This window comes from Cucurbita pepo, chromosome LG09 (assembly GCF_002806865.2).
Source record: "Cucurbita pepo subsp. pepo cultivar mu-cu-16 chromosome LG09, ASM280686v2, whole genome shotgun sequence".
NCBI classification, from domain to species: Eukaryota; Viridiplantae; Streptophyta; class Magnoliopsida; order Cucurbitales; family Cucurbitaceae; genus Cucurbita; species Cucurbita pepo.
In genome coordinates, this window is record NC_036646.1 from 2,411,855 (window position 1) to 2,430,555 (window position 18,701).

General features: G+C 30.4%; 2 protein-coding genes across 4 annotated transcripts; one reads left to right on the forward strand and one right to left on the reverse strand.

The window, feature by feature from the left end:
- The first annotated feature begins 4,029 nt into the window (after positions 1-4,029).
- LOC111802109 (phosphoglucan phosphatase DSP4, amyloplastic-like) lies at positions 4,030-11,055 on the forward strand. The gene is made up of 14 exons (XM_023686357.1): positions 4,030-4,222; positions 4,317-4,386; positions 4,485-4,529; positions 4,853-5,015; positions 5,321-5,397; positions 5,485-5,561; positions 5,677-5,757; positions 6,455-6,587; positions 7,399-7,458; positions 7,892-7,948; positions 8,410-8,505; positions 9,690-9,749; positions 9,833-9,940; positions 10,811-11,055. The coding sequence occupies exons 1-14, from the start codon at positions 4,197-4,199 to the stop codon at positions 10,943-10,945; spliced, it is 1,188 nt and encodes a 395-aa protein (XP_023542125.1). The 5' UTR covers positions 4,030-4,196; the 3' UTR covers positions 10,946-11,055.
- Positions 11,056-12,581: 1,526 nt separating this feature from the next.
- Positions 12,582-16,663, reverse strand: LOC111802300. Of its 3 annotated transcripts, none has more exons than XR_002816242.1 (7): positions 16,155-16,663; positions 15,267-15,388; positions 15,049-15,113; positions 14,857-14,929; positions 13,531-13,699; positions 13,304-13,389; positions 12,582-12,867 (listed from the first exon to the last, which is right to left on the reverse strand). XR_002816242.1 is itself a non-coding variant. In XM_023686611.1 (4 exons), the coding sequence occupies exons 1-3, from the start codon at positions 14,045-14,047 to the stop codon at positions 13,347-13,349; spliced, it is 423 nt and encodes a 140-aa protein (XP_023542379.1). In that variant the 5' UTR covers positions 14,048-14,080; the 3' UTR covers positions 12,582-12,867; positions 13,304-13,346. The 3 variants fall into 3 exon arrangements, 1 of the variants encoding a protein (XP_023542379.1); XR_002816243.1 differs by having other exon boundaries at positions 13,531-13,856; positions 15,049-15,178; XM_023686611.1 differs by lacking the exons at positions 14,857-14,929; positions 15,049-15,113; positions 15,267-15,388; positions 16,155-16,663 and adding an exon at positions 13,994-14,080 and having other exon boundaries at positions 13,531-13,856.
- Positions 16,664-18,701: the final 2,038 nt, after the last annotated feature.

Below are 18,701 nucleotides of genomic sequence, written 5' to 3' on the forward strand. Positions count from 1 at the left end.
TAATTAAATTAATTAATTTTTTTTTAGTTCAACCATTAATTTGAGAAATTTTAATAGATTTCGAAAATTATATATATATATATATATATATATATATATATATATTAAAATAAAATAAAATAAAAAGTATATGTGGCACGGTCTTCGAGTTAGGCTAGCCTGTAAATTGGCGGTTGATTAAATGAAAGTCCATTAAAAAAAAACATATTTATAAAATGGCATGAAAATTAAAAATAGTATATGATCAATAATTAATGAATTGATTAAATTAAATAAAACAAAAAAAAATAATTGAAAATAATTGAGCAATTGGTTGTCAATGGTGCGGCCATGTTGATAGATCCGCACGACAATTTGATATTTTGTTTTTTTATGAATGATTACATGAAAACCTAACCTTTGAACTATTCAAATTGCTTTTTTCATTTGATTTTGAAATTTCAATTTTTATATATATATATATAATAAAATAAAAACAAAATTTTAAAACAGTTGAGCCTAAAGACCCATTCAATCTAAATAAATAAATAATATATATGTATATATGTGTATATATACGCGCCCTAAGTGATGGATAGGTATCCATGGAATAATAAACGAAACTTGATTATTTTTTAATATGACATAAATTGCAACATCTTACCGTGATTTAAACAACATTTTTTTTTCACATATTCCTTAAAATTTATTTATAGGAAACTATTGAGATTTAAGCTAAAAACCTTGTTTATGAACGAGATCTCTGTAGATCGAAATTGTCAAAGAGCCCAAAAACGATAAAGAATCAACACAAAATAAAGTTTTGAAACCGATTATCTTGATGATCAAAATCAAAAGTAAAGAAGACTCATCTATAAACGTGTGATTCAAAACAATTCACAAAATAACTTGATCAATACTGCTTGAATGACTGCAGCCTAAAAATCATAATATCCAAATTTCCTTTTTTTTATATTCAAAATCTTGATAGTACAACTGGATAAATTATTATTTATAATCTTGAAAATAAACCTTATAGTAACATAGGGTTAATTGAAAGATGGTAATTTTCATGATCATCAATACCATAATGATGACTATGTAAACGTAACTTATAATCTTAAAAATAATTATCTAAAATGTTAAAATACAATAAAACATCGTAACATCTTTATGACATGATTAAAACACCTTATTTCGTATCATCTATATTGCATGATTGATACCTCGGTTCATATCAGCAACCTTAGCTAAACAAAATAAGATTCAACTCAATTTTAATAATTCGAGTTAAGTTGGTTATGTTTTTTCGGCCGAACCTTTTAAATACTCCTAGTACTTTGAGCTCATTAAACTATATTTAATATACACCACATATTTTAATATCTAATCTTTGATATGTTATATCACACCAAATTATTACTCATTAATAACTAATATAGTTCGTATACCAAATAAGCATTAATATAGGGAGTTAAAACATTTACTCACTATAAATAAATTAAAAAAATCATTAATGTAATTAATATTAGAAAATCTAAAAGTTCAGACGGCAATTTGATCTAAAATAATATATACTATGACAAATTATCAAATTATTATTAATTTAAATGACTAAACATTGTTTTAATTTAAAATTTAAAAAAAAAAAAAAAAAAAAAAAAAAAANCACATGGGCGGAGCGTGCCTGTATCGTGATGGGCGGCTGGGAATTTGAAATCCAACGGCTGCAAATTTGTCTGGTTGGGTTTCGTCTAGTCTATTTGCGGTGGCAGATTGAAAGAAAAAGCCAATCCCATCACGTGACAGCGGAAGATTCAAAGATGAAAGGTGAAAGGAAAAAGGCTGTGTAAAAAATATTATAAATAAAATAAAATCAATTTCCCACACGACCCCACCTATTTTTTGCTATTTTTTGTTAAATTACTTATTTTGAGGGAAAAATTAAAATTTAGTCTTTTATAGTTTTATAAATTAAAATAATTTTTTAAAAAAATCTAATGATAATTTAATAATTATTTTTCAAGAGGTTTTGTATTTACAATTAATTTAAAGTTTCTTATCGTCCAGAACTAATTTACCAAAATATCCCTATGTTTTTATCTCATGTTCCTTGCATAGAAATATAATTTGGTGAATCAAATATTTATTATTTATAAAAAAAAAATAGATGGTTCCTTCAAAATACATATATTTACATAATTAGCAATATAAATACAAATACACATATATATATATTAAGTTTATTTATTTATTATTATTATTATTGGTTCCACTAACATACTTAACAACTAATTGGGGAGAGGTAGGTGGAACAAACCAATGTGCTTGATCCAAGTGAGCACCCACTTTCGCATGAATGGTAAAAAATATAGGCCAATATTATTATTGAAAAATATATTTTTCGCTATAAATTAAAAAAAAAATCATTTAAATGTCGATTTAAAAAAAAAAAATAATAAATATAACTTATTGAAATATAAACTAAACTTTGGAGATTTTATTAATAAAAAATTGAAACTAATAATTATATCAATTTAAATATTAAATTTGTAAGTAAGTTTCTTAAAATTTATAATATTTTTTTATTTTAATACTAATCGGTTTTTATTTAGTATGGATAAGGCCAAATAAATTAGTATGCTTAATAATTAAGGGATTATAAAGGAAATTAAATTAATATACTTATTAAATTTTATAATTAAATAATATATATATATATATATTGACAAAATAATAATTAGATAGCAATTTCACAATTTTTTCGCTCTCTTATTTTTCCATTACGCCCAATGGGCTTTTGTTAAAGAATCTTACACCATTAATCTAAATAATATTATAATTAGTTAAATTAATTTGCAATTAGTTATATATTATGCTTAAACCCAAAAGTAACGACGAGAGTTGAGGTGAACACGACTCTCCAAAATGGTACGATATTGTCCACTTTAAGCATAAGCTCTCGTGACTTTGCTTTAGGCTTCCCAAAAAGTCTTGATAGTATTCTTTGATTATAAACTCATGATCATTATATAAATTAGCCGATTTGGAACTTTCATCCAACAATTATAATGTTGTATTCGAGCGCATATTCCACAGGAAGTCGACCAAGGAACTTAGCCTTTTTGCTGCTCTCGTGTTCGGTGGCCCAATCTTCTTTCACACATTTTATTATGTGTTAGGTTTTTTTAAAATAATATATATATATATATATATATATATATATATAATTAAATATAAAAACTTGAATTTAAAAAAATGTTAAATAGGTAAAATATATATTAGATATATATATATATATAATTAAATATAAAAACTTGAATTTAAAAAAATGTTAAATAGGTAAAATATATATTAGATATATATATATATATAATTAAATATAAAAACTTGAATTTAAAAAAATGTTAAATAGGTAAAATATATATTAGATATATATATATATATAATTAAATATAAAAACTTGAATTTAAAAAAATGTTAAATAGGTAAAATATATATTAGATATATAATTAAAATACTTAAAAAAAATATATATATATATATATATATAATATATATATATATATATATATTAATTTTAGACCAATAAAATTATAAATTTAAACGCAATAAACCTATTTAATATATATTTTAAATTCTAGCGTTTTTTAGGCGCTACTCTTCAACTTTATGGACTCTAGTAATTTAAATTTAAAATATTTACCGGAGGTTTAAAAAAATCAAAGGAAGAGCTAAAAATAGGACTAAGAAAAAGGAAAAAAATACGGGATGAGTTGTAACAGTAAAAAAATGGTCGTGGTGAAAAATTTTCTCCACTAATTTTATTTCTATAAAATTTGAAAATATTTGTAGAATGTTTATTTACTGGTAAGAAATTATTATAATTATTTATTGATATTAAAATTACTTGTAAGATTTATTAGACTGATAATTATAAAGTATTTATCTAAAATGGAAATTCGATTTTGCAAAAAAGGGGGGGAAATTGAATGCATGTAAGATGGCAGCATATAAATATCAACGTACATGATCACACGCAAAGACACATCCTCTGTGATTCACAGGAACGTGATCGAGAGCATGCTGCGCGCGTACGTAAAGTGAATCGAGGTACCGATCGACGTCCATTCTTCGAAGTCCAAAGTTTCAGTCAGTGCAAGAGAGATCTTACAATTTGCTTTGTTGCCGCGGCGGAGAACGATCGCAATCCGACCATGAATTGTCTTCAAAACCTTTCAATGTCCGTTCTGAAGTGAAATCATCATCTACTTTTCGATTCATGTCTTGTTTGAAACAATTTCATCCAAATCTATGCTTATGATTTCCTTTCTCAGATCATCTTCTTTGCCGCTGCGAAGCTTCAAATGCCGGCAGAGAAAGCTTGAGTTCCAGCCCTGCAAACTGGTACTCTCGTTCGCGCTACATTCTGTATTTGCAGTTTATGTATCCAGCCTCTCTGTTATTTTTATCGAATGTTAAAATGATTGTTTTGCTTCATACAGGTGATGAGGAACTTTACCGATCTACATCGACGTTCTTCCGTGAAGGTAGCTAGCGACTTAGAAGTGATTATGAGATTCTGTATAAGATTGTTTTACTGCGATTGATTTGTTAGTTTCGTATTAATGCTTATTTCCTTCAAACAGTTTTCCGATTGAATTTTTAGCTCTGTTTGAGGCATAACATCGTTGTGAATGTGTGTGTGCGCGCGCGCGCGCGCATATGCATATGCATATATCATCTTTCAATTTAGGAAATGTATCAATTCTTACAGCAAATAAATCTGTTTGATCACCTGTAGTTTTGGTAGCTTTAGGTCACTGGTCGTTATAATCAATAAATATTTGAAATGATGACTTGTTGTCTATAGGCCGTATCTGGATCTACATCAAGTGTTGAAATAAGTGGCGCTGAAGTGGATGATGCCGAGGCAAAGGAGGAAAAAGAGGCAAAGGAGGAAAAAGAGGAAAAGGAGGAAAAGGAGGAAAAGTCTGAGATATACAGCCAGAACATGACAGAAGCTATGGGTGCTGGTAAGAGCCATCATCCTGCAACTCCACTTTGAACTGGAAAATAACTGTGCTGCTACATAAATTTCATGATTAAATTCATTCAGATTCAGAAATGGTTCGGTGAGAAAGTAACTAGAAATTTGATTTTCCATTATGTGCTAGAGTCGTAACATGTTTTAAATTTGAGTTCAAAGGTGGATGTTCGCTGACTGAATGATCTAACCTGCTTGTTTTTATGACCATAAAACTAGAGCTTAGATTGTTTCTTTCTTAGTTCTTATTCTTCGGTTGTCTAATCTGATTCCTTTTTGACCTTTATGATATAGTATTGACATATAGACATGAGCTGGGAATGAACTACAACTTCATTTGTCCGGATTTAATTGTAGGGTCATGCCTACAGGTGATCATTGTTTTTGACATTTTTCATCTAGTACATTTTTCTGCACCACCTCCCTTACAATTTCATTCTAATCCTAACGAATGTCAGACTCGAGAGGATGTTGACAAGCTCCGCAGCATTGGAGTTAAAACAATTTTCTGCTTGCAGCAAGATCCAGATTTAGAGTATCCACATTCCATTTCAGTAGCAATATTTTCCTTAATTTTTCACTGAATAAAGATTCATTGAATTCATCAATAAAGTAAAGAAATGCTGAATTTCCTTCACTGCATCGAAAAGATATTTTGGGGTTGACATTGGTGCTATAATAGAGTATACAAGGACGTTTGATGATATCGAACATTTGCGAGCTCAAATAAGGTAAAAAGCTGTTTGTTATCTTGACCTATAATGTACTGTACTTTAATGGTAAGCTGTAAATCTGTAAAGCATATAACTGTAATTTGTAATCTTGCGAGATAGTAAGAAGTAGAGTATGATACAACATTATGTTGATAAAGCATTTCAAAAAGCTAAGTATTGCATAGGAATTTATATTTGTATATTTTGTTATGTTGATAAAGCATTTCAAAAAGCTAAGTATTGCATAGGAATTTATATTTGTATATTTTGAAACTACCTATTTTTAGTCCGACCTTCTGAACTATAGATTATATGCACATGTTTTTCACTTTATGTGTTATCTGAAACAAGATTTTTCGTATACTTCCTGTTCCCTCATCTACCACCATAGACCTATACTCTTTATGATATTTGTTGTTTGATCAAGGTTCTCCTCGGCTAAGCTATCTCTAGTGTGTGTTTTCAATTTACTTATCTCAAAGTTCAAATTATTTCATCATCTCACCAGAAAAAATTTCTTACATCATTTCATCAAACTCTGGCTTGGATTTGATCTTAATTAAACTCAGCTTTTAAACGTTTCTAGCTTATTATTCCAAATAAATTTATTCACACACTCAACCTCGTTCAAAGATGAGCGCACATGCATGATGATTTTTTGAAGCATGTGAGGATTTTGCTTTCTACAATGGCCAGTTAAAGTGTGATGCAACAGGGATTTTGATGCATTCGACCTACGGCTAAGATTACCAGCTGTCGTAAGCAAATTACATAAAGCGATAAACCAAAACGGTGGAGTGACTTATATACATTGCACTGCTGGACTTGGAAGAGCTCCTGCTGTTGCGGTATGCACATAAGCTTGCTTCTAGAAATAAATTATGCTACGGTACAAATTATTTATTCAGAATATAATGAATTTTAACTGAGTATAATATTGCATGAAAGATAAAAATATATCGTGAAAAAGGTTGTCTTGGTTTTTATGTGCTGTTCCATACCTCTTCATTCAAGTTTTTGGTATAGATGTCTGATATTTCAACATTTTCCTTTTAATTCCGAAGGATGTATTATACTATATAACTGGGTACATGACATAAATTTCCGTGCTTTTGTTGGAGATGTTCGAGATACTCAGGTGCAGTAGGAGTGTTAATGTTTGATTAACTGTGCTTACATAGCATCAAATGCACTTTTGTCTGTTCCTTTTATTTTAATTAACAAGTGTATTTCTTCATCTGAGGTTGTTGTCATATGAAATCCGATTGTGAACATCATTTTAATCTGAAGAATGTTAAGGTAGGATTGGGAATCTGTTCGTGCAGTAGTTTTTTATAAACAAAAAATCTTTTAGTTTTTAAAATTTTAAAACTAGGCATATAACTTGGGTCTGCCAGAGAAAAGTGAGATTCATATTGAATTATATTTGTATTTGTAATTGCATGTTAAGGTAGGTGTTGGTGGGCATGATGTGCGCGCAAGGGTGATAGGGGCGTTGCTGCGGCAGATCGACCCCCCATCTTATTATCATCTTAGTTTGTCTGTAGCACAACTTTACTTATCAGATTGATGTTTTTTTTTCTTTTTCTTTTTATCAAATGTACTGATAATTATTTGATTGGTTTCTTACCAATTCTTGAAATATCTTATGAACTACAGCTGGCTTATATGTTCTGGGTTCGAGGCTACACGCTCAATGAGGCTTTAGAATTACTGCTGGTAACTTCCCTCATGTGCATTTAAAGTACAGCAGTTTCAAAAACCTTACTGTTGGTTAGATTTACTCCGCGTGTTTCTATTATTTTCTGCTGAATTGGAATAATAGGAATTCAGTTACATACCATACTGCAATACAAAATCTACATAACCTCATCTATCAGTTTTTATTTTTTATTTATTTTTTTATAATAAAAAACGAAGCTCGATAAAACTGAAAGATTACAAAGAGCCAAAATAAATCTAAACTACGTTTACAACTCTGTTTGGAGTCAATAAACCTTTTTGTTAATTATAAATATTGTATTAACCGAAGTGTCAACTAGTTTCTTGACTTGTAATCACGGCTACAACCTTTTTGTTAATCATAAAGTACTGATCTCAAACTATATACGTCTAATGTTGCTGAATGTTCTTGGATTTGCTTTCTTTGCAGAGCAAACGACCATGCTTCCCAAAAATAGATGCTATTAAAAGTTCAACGGCTGATATTGTAAGTATATATATATTTCATCCTTTTTTTTTTTTCTTTTTTTCTTTTTTTCTTTTTTTTTAAAAAAAATAAATACTTATATTTCAATATCTTTTTGCATAATAGTTTTTATCCCCAAAGCTGAAGATCATTGTTTTTTTTAATTGAGTTCCGTGGGTAGTTCCTTAGCTGACTTCGTAACTTGTTCTCTAATTTTAATTTTGGTATATTTTTCAGCATTGAATTTAGCCATGAGTGCTCGTTAATTGGGACAATTGAAAACCTACACAAATGAGTAGAGGAGCTACCAATTTCTGTTGACTTAACTTTTCAGCTACTGTCCTTTTTTTTTTTTTTTTTTTTTTAATCTTGTTTTTTTAATTTCATCGCCACATGAATTTTGAGAAAGCTGACTTCGCATCTTATCATCTCTTTGTTATAATGTATTACGAAAGTGATTGACCGATGTATTTTACTTGAAGCTTTCGGGATTTAAAAAGAAGCCCATCACTTTATCGTGGGAAGATGACCAATGCTCAATTGTAGAGGTATCTGGACTTGATATTGGATGGGGTCAGGTAACCATTTTTCTTTCTTTCTTCCTCTACCATCTGCTTGATTGATGCCTATCACTTGAACATTTGATTTAGTTTTGGAAAACGGTATATACGTGTAACATATGTCTTTAATTTCTCTTGCTTAATACTTTTCTTTAATAGATCACAAGATATTTGGATACTCTAAACAGTCCTTAAATATGCATTCATAGCAGGAAGTAGTTGACAATTGATGAGATTTTTAAATCTTATGTTTTAAATTTGAATCCTTTTAATTCTTTGTCTAGATAGCATAACAAGTATATCAGGGTTGTAAATTGAAATTTTTCGTTTCATAGACACGTAGTTTGGATGCTATTTATATCCTAGAAAGAATTTGAACCATCTTTTGGCGTTTTCTATGGATGGTGTGAAGTTGTGGAATTGGGCATTAAATGAACCTCCGCAGTGGTATTATTTACTTTGAGCCTAAGCTCTCGTGAATATTCTGCATTTCTGTGGATGCTATTTCCCCAGTGCCTTTAGGCTGTCTTTCCATCTTATGGATGTATTTAGTCTCCGAGTTTTGCATTAAAAAAAAGAGTTTCAACTCACGGATACCAATTTAGATAACTTGATGCATCATATGAGTTGTTACACAAATGGAGTTTTTCCCTCTAATTAACTATATTATAGGTTATAACATTAATAGGATTATCATCAGTCAGAAGTACATGGATCAACCTTTGAATCATTGTCTTTAACTATACTGTTTCTATGCATTCTGCATTACATCATAGTTTTTAAAGGTATCTATCTGCACGTCTTTAATTCACTGTAGCATGCAAAAGAAGAATTTTCTGTGCAATCTGAATTGCTTAACCATACTGCTTCTGTATCACACCCTTTTTTCTTTCTTTCCTTCTTTGTTTTGCACTTTGTTTGTCCCTGATAAATTATCTGCAGGTTGGTGATGATGATTTAATAAATAGTTTTCTCCCTCTCGCATGATCGTGATGAATTAAAGAAAATAAAAAAAAGATAGGATTAACAATCATACCGGCTAAGGGATGTATTCTACTATTTCACTTGTGGCCAAATTAAAAATGAAAATTTTGAACTTTTTCGATCCGGATAAAAGTTATTAGGCCTTAGCTGTAAGAATTATCAACAACTTTGATTAGTAAGAAGTATTTATTGTTATATTTGTGGAATTTTTGTCCCAGAGGGTTCTATTAAAATTCGACAAGGAACGAGGTGTATGGATTCTCAACAAGGAACTGGCGGTATGAGTGATTTTTTCAATTCATTATGTTGAAATAGTGGTGTGGTTGTTGGTTTCTTGTAATTTTGTCATTTGGTTTAACAGGAAGGACTATATGAATACAAATATATCATTGATGGTCAATGGAGGTGCAACGAAACCGAGCCCGTCACTCCACCCAACAAAGATGGCCACGTCAACAATTTCATTCAAGTACGATCTCCATAATTAATGAAATTATTCCTTCTTATTTATTTATTATTATTTCTTAACATGATTTTAACTTGCACTTACTTGCTATTTATATATATTTTTAATAAAATAAGTCTATAAAGACTAATTTCACAAGATTTGAAAATTAAAAAGTTACATTCTATAAATAAATAAAAAATGCTTTCTATTTGGCCAAAAATTTAAATAATTTTTTAAGAAAAATGAAAGTTATTGTAGAAAATTTGTAATAAAACAAATATAATTTTTCAAAAATCAAATGGTTATTAAATGGGAAATTAATATTTGATGTTTGGTTTTTCTAAAATCAAGTTTCTTTTGTTTTTGTTATCTATTTTTCACAAATGTTTTTAAAATTCAAACTACAATTTGAAAACTTAAAATTCACTTGATTACCATTTAATTTTTGGTTTTTAAAAATTGTGTTCTTTTTTCATAGTGAACTATTTAATTTTTCAGTTGGTACTATTTTGTAACTATTTGATTTTTATTTTAGACAATTAAGTCTATAAATACTTCAATATAACTTTAAAACAATATAATTTGGTGTTTTGCTCTTTTTTTTTTTTTTCTTTTTTTTTTTAACAAATGTTTGTATAATTCAAATTAAGCTTTGAAAATTTAAAGTTACGTTGGACAACTATTTGGTTTTGGTTTTTTGTTTCTAGAACTTGTGCTTATTTTCTCTATCATTTCTTTTATATTTTCTATCTCAATTTAGGAAACATTGGAGTTTCCAGCTAAATTCTAAAAACTAAAACAAGTTTTGGAAACTTGTTAAAAAACTAAAGTCACATCCAAACCGTTTTTTTATTCAAACACTTAAATTCTTAAAACCGATCTTTTTGTCAGGTTGATGGTGATGATGATCCAAGTAGTGAGAGAGCTATTGTCCGAGGAAGGTTAACTGGAGACGACCCAGAACTCACGAATGAAGAAAGAGGCAAAATAAGGCAATTTCTTGAAGCTTGCCCGAATGAAAATTGAATCAGGGTATTCTTTTACCTAGAATTATTAATTTTTTTACCTCGAGATAGAGTATAATAATAGTGTCAATAAAAGAAATAAATGGATCGAATTTTATTGGCACGATTCCAGTTAGATTATTTGATTTTTATAGACCAAGTATTTTAAATGATGTTGATTTATTAAAATGTAATAAAAATTTCTTAAATCTTTCTAAGTACACTGTCTCGCTTTCTTTGGCTTTCTTTTCCTTTTGTTTGTTTTTTAAGTAATATAATCGTCCAAACACGCTTCAAAAAATATATAAACAAACAAAAAAGTATTTTATTAGGTTAAATAGAAAAAAATACACCTAAAACTTTGTACTATGTTTTAATAATATACTTCTATTTTAAAAAGTCAATATTTTATTTTAAAATACTTTTTTAGAAGTTTTTCACCTCTAATAATGAATAAGAATAATCAATTCTAACTTTTTAATGGCAATTTCAAAAAAGCACACTTCTATATCAAAAAATGAATTTGAAAAAATATTTGGAAAAGTAAGGGGGCGCCTGGCAGCGTTGAAAGCTTTTTCGCTACCACAATCTATTTCAACAAGTCACAAAGTTTTGTTTTTGAGAAAAATCACCTAAATAATGTACTTTAATATTTTATGGACAATTTCGTAACACAATTTATCGGTTTAGTAGAAGTTCGTTTGTATTATGTTTATAAAATATCCATAAAATTTTAAAATTACATTAGTACAACTAACTTAATTTATAAAAAGGTTTTGAAAAACTTTTAAAGGGGGTTTTTGAAACTCTTACCTTAAGGTTAAGGTATGTTTTAAGCAAAATATTAAACTTTCAATTTATAAGAGTGTTTTTAAATTTTTTTAAAGTTGGTAAAGGTTTTTTTATTTTATTTATTTATTATTTTATTTTTTTTTCTAAAAAAAGGTAGATCGGAAGNCTTCTAAAATTGGGGAACTTATTTTTATTAATTTAATTTTTCTCCACCTATTAAGGGTAGAAGTGATTTTGTTAAAAATAACTTTTTTTTATAAAAAAAAAAGTACTCAGCGTAAATTTTTTTTTAAAAAAAAAAATAGAACCTAACTATTTATTTAAAATTTCTATTATTTCAAACAAAAATGGCAAATATATGGTTTTAAACTATTTTTTTGAACTAAAAATTTATTTCAATATTAACGTGGAGGTGATGTGATGATGACCCAAACCTTAATCTATATGAAAAATGACATTCAAACATGTTATTTTTCATCAAATAAAAAGTCAAGTGTAATATTACAAACATTTTTTAAACAAATGACAAAATTAAAATATTTTTTTAACTAGAAATAGTTCAGATAAACCCTCTTAAAAATAATCACTAATTCATTAAAAAAATCACTTACCAAAATATGATTTTTTTTTTTTTTTTTTATCCATCATTTTCAAGTTGGTTAAGTGTCTAAATTGGATTTTAGAAACTGAAAGAATCATTGCAAAAAAAGCTTGAAAGAAAGTCACGTACTTGAATTTGACGGTCTTCTGTACTCGTTGAATTGTACCAACCATCCGCCGCTGGGTTAGAAAGCAACGACTCTCTATCTAGAATATGCATCTCCAATCTGCAGCAAGAATAGAACTAAATATTTCATCAATTAATTTTTTTTTTTTTTTTAAAAAGGACCATTGACGACAAAATTATTTAAGTTCTTCTATCCTCCAAGCGGCTTTTGACTGTGATTCATGCTTAAGCTTAGCCCAAGCCTTTGTTCCTATCGCTTACATAAATCCCTTCCCAACATACATACATCTCCTGTTAACGAGTTTCAGCCAAATTTGTATCCATGGCTTCAGCATTGCAATGTTGGAAGGATCCCGACCACATGAACTCCTGACGTTCTTCAAACGGATGTTGCTCTTTGATTTAAGCAAATCATTCTCCGCCCACTATGATATGCCCACGCATTTATCAGGATTTCCAACAACCAACAATAACACTTACGTAAATGGTAGTGTTCGAAATATTTTTAACGTCTTTGAGAAATTCTAAGAGAGGAAAAGTGCTTTGAAGGCTTTTAAATGTGTTAGTATAACAAGTGTTCTAATTTAAAAATGGTTAGAAGAATACGAAGTTCTTCTAATCCCTTGGAAATACTTTTCGAAGTTTTATTTATTTATTTATCTATGAATATTTGGTTAGAAATCAAAAACCAAAAAGCCAAAAGTGATTTAGAAATCCTTCCTGAAAAAGTTTTGGAAATGTATATAGAAGTGATTTGAACATTTTTGACATTGCCAAGCCCCTCGACTCGTAGTTTAAAAAAAAAAACTACGCCATAAAAGTAATCTCCTCAAGGAGAGGAAAAAAAAAAAGGATATTTACCTCCAGCCCTGAGGAAGCAAGCAAGAACATTCATATGACATTGTCAAGCTTCCTGTCTACGGCATCTAATGAAATCAACAAACATCCTGCAGCCCAAATATCAAGATTTCAGTCAATAAATATTCAAGCCAAAAAATGGAATCCATTGTAATAGAGTCAACATGGGGGGAAATTGAAGAACAGGAATAGAGGTAATGTGAGAGATATTATGGATGGGAGAAGCTCACAAGACTAAGTCCACGAAAAAGAGCACCATGATGCAAAAATGTCCAAGCACCAGATCCGCTGTATATCTCGTAAATGCGGACTGGCCGCCCTGCCCTTTCAAGCTCTTACTTGGATATGCAAATCTCTTGAGAACTTCCTCCAAGAGATTTGTATATCCAGCAATGCACTCTGTAGCAAGCACATTTTTAGTTAGCAATCTTCCGGATGAAGCATTATTGTTTGCAATTCTAGTGAGCCTTCCATCAGAACAAAGAATCGAGAGAGCTCTTATCAAAGCATCCGAACTGAATTTAGTAAAAATTAACCCATGGATCCCCTCGACAACCTGCACGTTTCAAGACACTACTATTATACTTTTCCTTTCTAGTAGAGGAAGGGGGGAGAGACGTAAAATGGAAACGAAGGAAAATGAGACTATTGTTCTATAGTACAATAACAAAAGGAGAACTTGAATGAACTTACATATTCGTTAATAATGGGCAAATCAGGTGCCAGTATTGGGGATCCAAAGGTCATGGCCCGAATGAATAGGGGAGGAAAATCTTGTACATTTTGCAAAAATTCACTAAAAACAATATCGGCCAAGTATAAGATATCATTTACGTCATGACCAAAGCCATAATGACTTAAACAATCACGAAGTCCTAAACGTGAAGCAGTCTCCTACAAATACTTGGATCTAAATATAGTAACAGAAAAAATCACAAGAAAAATGAACAAAAGCAGACATCAGTGATGAAACGTCTTGATCTCAAGTCATACCAAATGAATTCCTGCTTCTACAACATTGATGTGACACCAAAGCAGCCATTAATCTCGTTTAAAAGAACAAGAAAAAGAAAAAAGAAAAAACCAAGAACAGAAACTAGGTGGTGCATCCACTAACTGTGACAAGCTCATATATGATACGTAGCAGTCTTATCCTACAGGCATCCATGTAACCATTGAAAATAACAACATAACGCCATTCCTTTGTACCTAGCCTTCGTTTTGTACACTTACGTTTTTCATTATCTAAGTTTGGAAAACCATAAAGAATTTAGACCTCTATACCACTAGTAGAATGTTCAAGTCTCTATAGATAAAGAATTCAAACCTCAATAGATAGGTTATACCCTATATCATTAAAGCATGTAAGTGACAGACAGAGAATAGAACTTGGAAGCAACAGAAACTCCAATCTACAAAAAAAACAACCTTCCCATGTCCACTGTTTTCGAACCATATTAAACATAAATAATATCTACAACTTCTCATTGTTCAATGTAATCGTTCAATCCCAATCACTAAGAAAACTAATTATAAGAGAGTTGTAGTGGACATACGATGAATGAAAGGTGATCCAAGTTGTTCCACAAATTCGATGAGTCTCAGATGCTTCAACGACACATCCGTACCCTGTCTTGCGGAATATGCCAAGAGAATCATGTATCATGTGACTTCTTACACTACGCTATTTGAGCAAATAAAAATCAATTATGCAATACAAGTAACAAAAGCAATGTCAAATACCTCACCTAAATCACATCCAAGCTTCTTCATGTTCTTCATTACCAGTAATTAAGAACAGGATTGTGAATCTCTACAAGCCAATAATACTCAGTCACTATGACACAATCTTATAGATTGGGAAACAAACAGTGATCGCTGGTATGGAAAGCAACTAATTATCAGCATGGAGTCGAAAGTGAAAACTCCGTCAGCTTATAATATTTATATAAACGCAAAAACATACCAATTCCAAATTGATGATGTTATTGGCAGATGATCACAGTAGGAACAGTGGGATAGGCGTACACCGGAATCCACAGTTCATTTCCATTAACTGTATCTATCATGTCATTCGAAGATTTTCACCTACAGTTCTTCCATGCCTCAAAGGTCAAAATACATGACTATATATTCTAAAAACAGGATTTCATTTTTAATGCAACTTCACTGTAAAAAGAAGAAAAAAATTGTATCAGTTAAAATCCAGTGCATGCTCGTGTGTATCGTTTAAGAAGCACTTAGAACAAAGAAGATAAAAGCAGTTCACAAAAGGCTTCGGATCCGAGAGTTTGGTAAGAAGTTTCTGGTGTCTAATTGTCGAAATCGACAACAATAGTTTCAATCTGACTTGAGATAGCAACTTTGTAATGCAGTTAGCCAGTTTCGATGATATAGCGTAATATAAGAACTGCAACGCAATGATGCGCTAATCACCACCTCGAACAGATATACCTTCGTTTCTGTAGGTGCTCGTAACTTCCGGCTCAGTCACTTAAAAGATCAATACCATCAGCAAAGCCATAGAGCTCAATCTATGAGTTACTTAGAAGTCTTAAGGCAGGGCACATTAGTCATATAAACGTTCGACTTATCATTGCACCTAGAGGTATGCATATCGCTCTAATTAGAAAGTCGTACAAATAATTTCTTTCAGAAAGCAAAAAAACTAATCAACACATTCTATTATTCCAAACCTAGCGATGATATTAGTTTGAATTCGTCTTCCAAGACAGAAGACATAGAAATGGATAGTGAAGCATGTAACTCAATTCATTGTCAGATAAGTTCATTCGAGTGACTAATTAAACCATAACTTGAGAATACAAGAAAGATTCGGAACTCGAACACTCACCAGAGCAAGCTTCGATTTCTGATAACCAAAAAGATCCTCAAAGCGCAATCGATCGAGATCATTACCTTCTATGAACCTCCGAGGAATCCTCTGCAGTAAGAACACCGAAGTCATCTGACTCTCCAGAAACAACGAAACAATGAACAACATGAGCAACGAAAAGCCAGCAAAAAACGAAGAACGCTCTCCTTCTAAACGCAAACCATTAGCGATCAAACCAGGTTTGATCGAGAACGCGAGATAAGACAATCAGACGACACACTGCCTTGCTCCTGATGCTGCTTAAGATTTCACCACGAAAGAGAGCGGTCACTGAACATAATGAAGCCGAGACCACCAAAGCCGGAGTCATCTCCATCGCCATCAACCGGCGGAAATGACTGCGGCACGATGGAGTAGATTATACGAAACCTTCGCCTCGTAAAAAATTGGCGGGAAACTGTACTGTTTGAAGCTTGGTTGTTAAGGGAACAAGAAAGCGAGAGTAGCGCGAAGCGAAAAGAACGAGTGATTCGTTTCTTTTCTTTTCTGATTCGTTTTCAGCGTTCCGTTTCGCTTTTATATCCCTCTAGTTATAGCCGACTTCGAGCACAAGAATTTCCGTCTTGTCAAAAATTAATAAATAAACAAAAATATCTCCCTCGATCCTTAATTCAATAAATAAAATATTTAATTTATTTATTATATGTGCAAAATATTTTTTTTATTTATATAATTTTATATATTTTCTTATTATAAGCTTGTTCCAAGTTTATATATATATATATATCGAGAGCTTGGAGAGGGAGGAAGTAGCTCGAGTCGAAGAGGAGAGGATAGCCCCCCGCTTGACAAGGAAGATCACTCATCATAATGATCTGTGAGATCCTATATCGGTTGAAAAGGGAAATGAAACATTATTTATAAGAGTGTGAAAACATCTCCCTAGTAGACGCATTTTAAAATCGTAAGGCTGACGATAATACGTAACGGATCAAAGTAGATAAGATTTGTTAGCTGTGGGTTTGGGTTGTTACAAGTGGTATCAGAGCTAGACATCCGACTGTGTGCTAGTGAGGATGCTGGCCCTCAAGGGAGGTGGAGTGTGAGATCTCACATCGGTTGAGAGAGGGGAATGAAACATTTATTATAACGATATGAAAACCTCTCTCTAGTAGATGTGTATTAAAATCGAGAGGCTGAAGATAATACGTGAAAACCTCTCTCTAGTAGATGTGTATTAAAATCGAGAGGCTGAAGATGATACGTAACAGCAATCACCTTAAGAGCTTGGTGGGCTTCTTGAGGTTTCTGACTCCAAATGGGCTTTTCGTTTGAAAGCAGGCCCAAAACGGAAATTAAACCAGATAGCTGATTACGATAGTGTGGAATGTGGACATTTTCGTAATTTACATTTTACTTATTAGACGAATTTAAAACAAAAATCAATAATAAATTTTTATTTTATTTTTAAAGAATAAACAATTAGGTAGTTGTGGATAAATTCCGAAACGACGTCGCTTTCAGAGACAGTTTGGAAGTTGTAACCACAAATGAAATAACTATAATTCATGTTCATGTGTGAAATAGAACTGTTCAATAACAAATATTAAAATAAAAAACAGATCATTTCATCATTTATATAAATCCGTATTTAAAAAAGAAAAATAATAAATGGTTGAAACAATAACTCAAATAAATAAATAGTTTTTATTTAATATATTTATTTCTTTTTTTTTTTTTCGAATAAATGGTACTAATTAAAAAATACAAAATCTAAAAAAAAAAATGGATTTACCTAATTTTAGGTTGATTGAGTTGATGATTTATGCAACCAGAATAGAATAGAGTTCACAACCTAACTAACTTAACACAACTCTTTATTTTCGAGTTTTCAAATTATTATTTTTTAATTATTTAAAAAAATTATAATCATATACTATACAAATTACATTAAATATTAATAATTAAAATCTCATAAAATTCAAATATGAAATATTTATAAGTTATAATACATCATTAACGTTGGTTGCAAATGTCAAATACTTTTAATTTTCATTAGAGTACGGTAAGATTGTATCTTAGTTTCATATTGGTCAGGTCAAGAACCGAGCCAAATTTCAATTTTTTGAAAATTCAAACCAACCCAAATTAGAAAAATCTAATTCAACCTAAAAAATTATTTTGATTTTATTTAATAAAATTAATTTTTTAGAAATTAAAAAATAAAAAATAAATTATTTTTTTAATTTCAATACTTTATTAGCAGAAAATACTAAAATTAGAAATATGGCAGTAAAGAACGTGGGTTGACTCGGGTGGTTAAACTCCAACAAATAAAAAACAAAACGTGTGGAGCATTATGAAGTGAATTTTGGGAGCTGTGCGAGCTGCGTGGCTGCGCGGGCATTACTTTAATTTGACTTCTAATCCATTATTGCCTTCTTAATGCGCGTTTTAGTTTGTGCTTAGCCTTTTTTTTATTTTTAAATATAATTTCAGAACATTATTTTCATTCCTTTGTGGTCCTAAAAATCTTTCATTATCTCAAGATTTGGTTTCTAAACC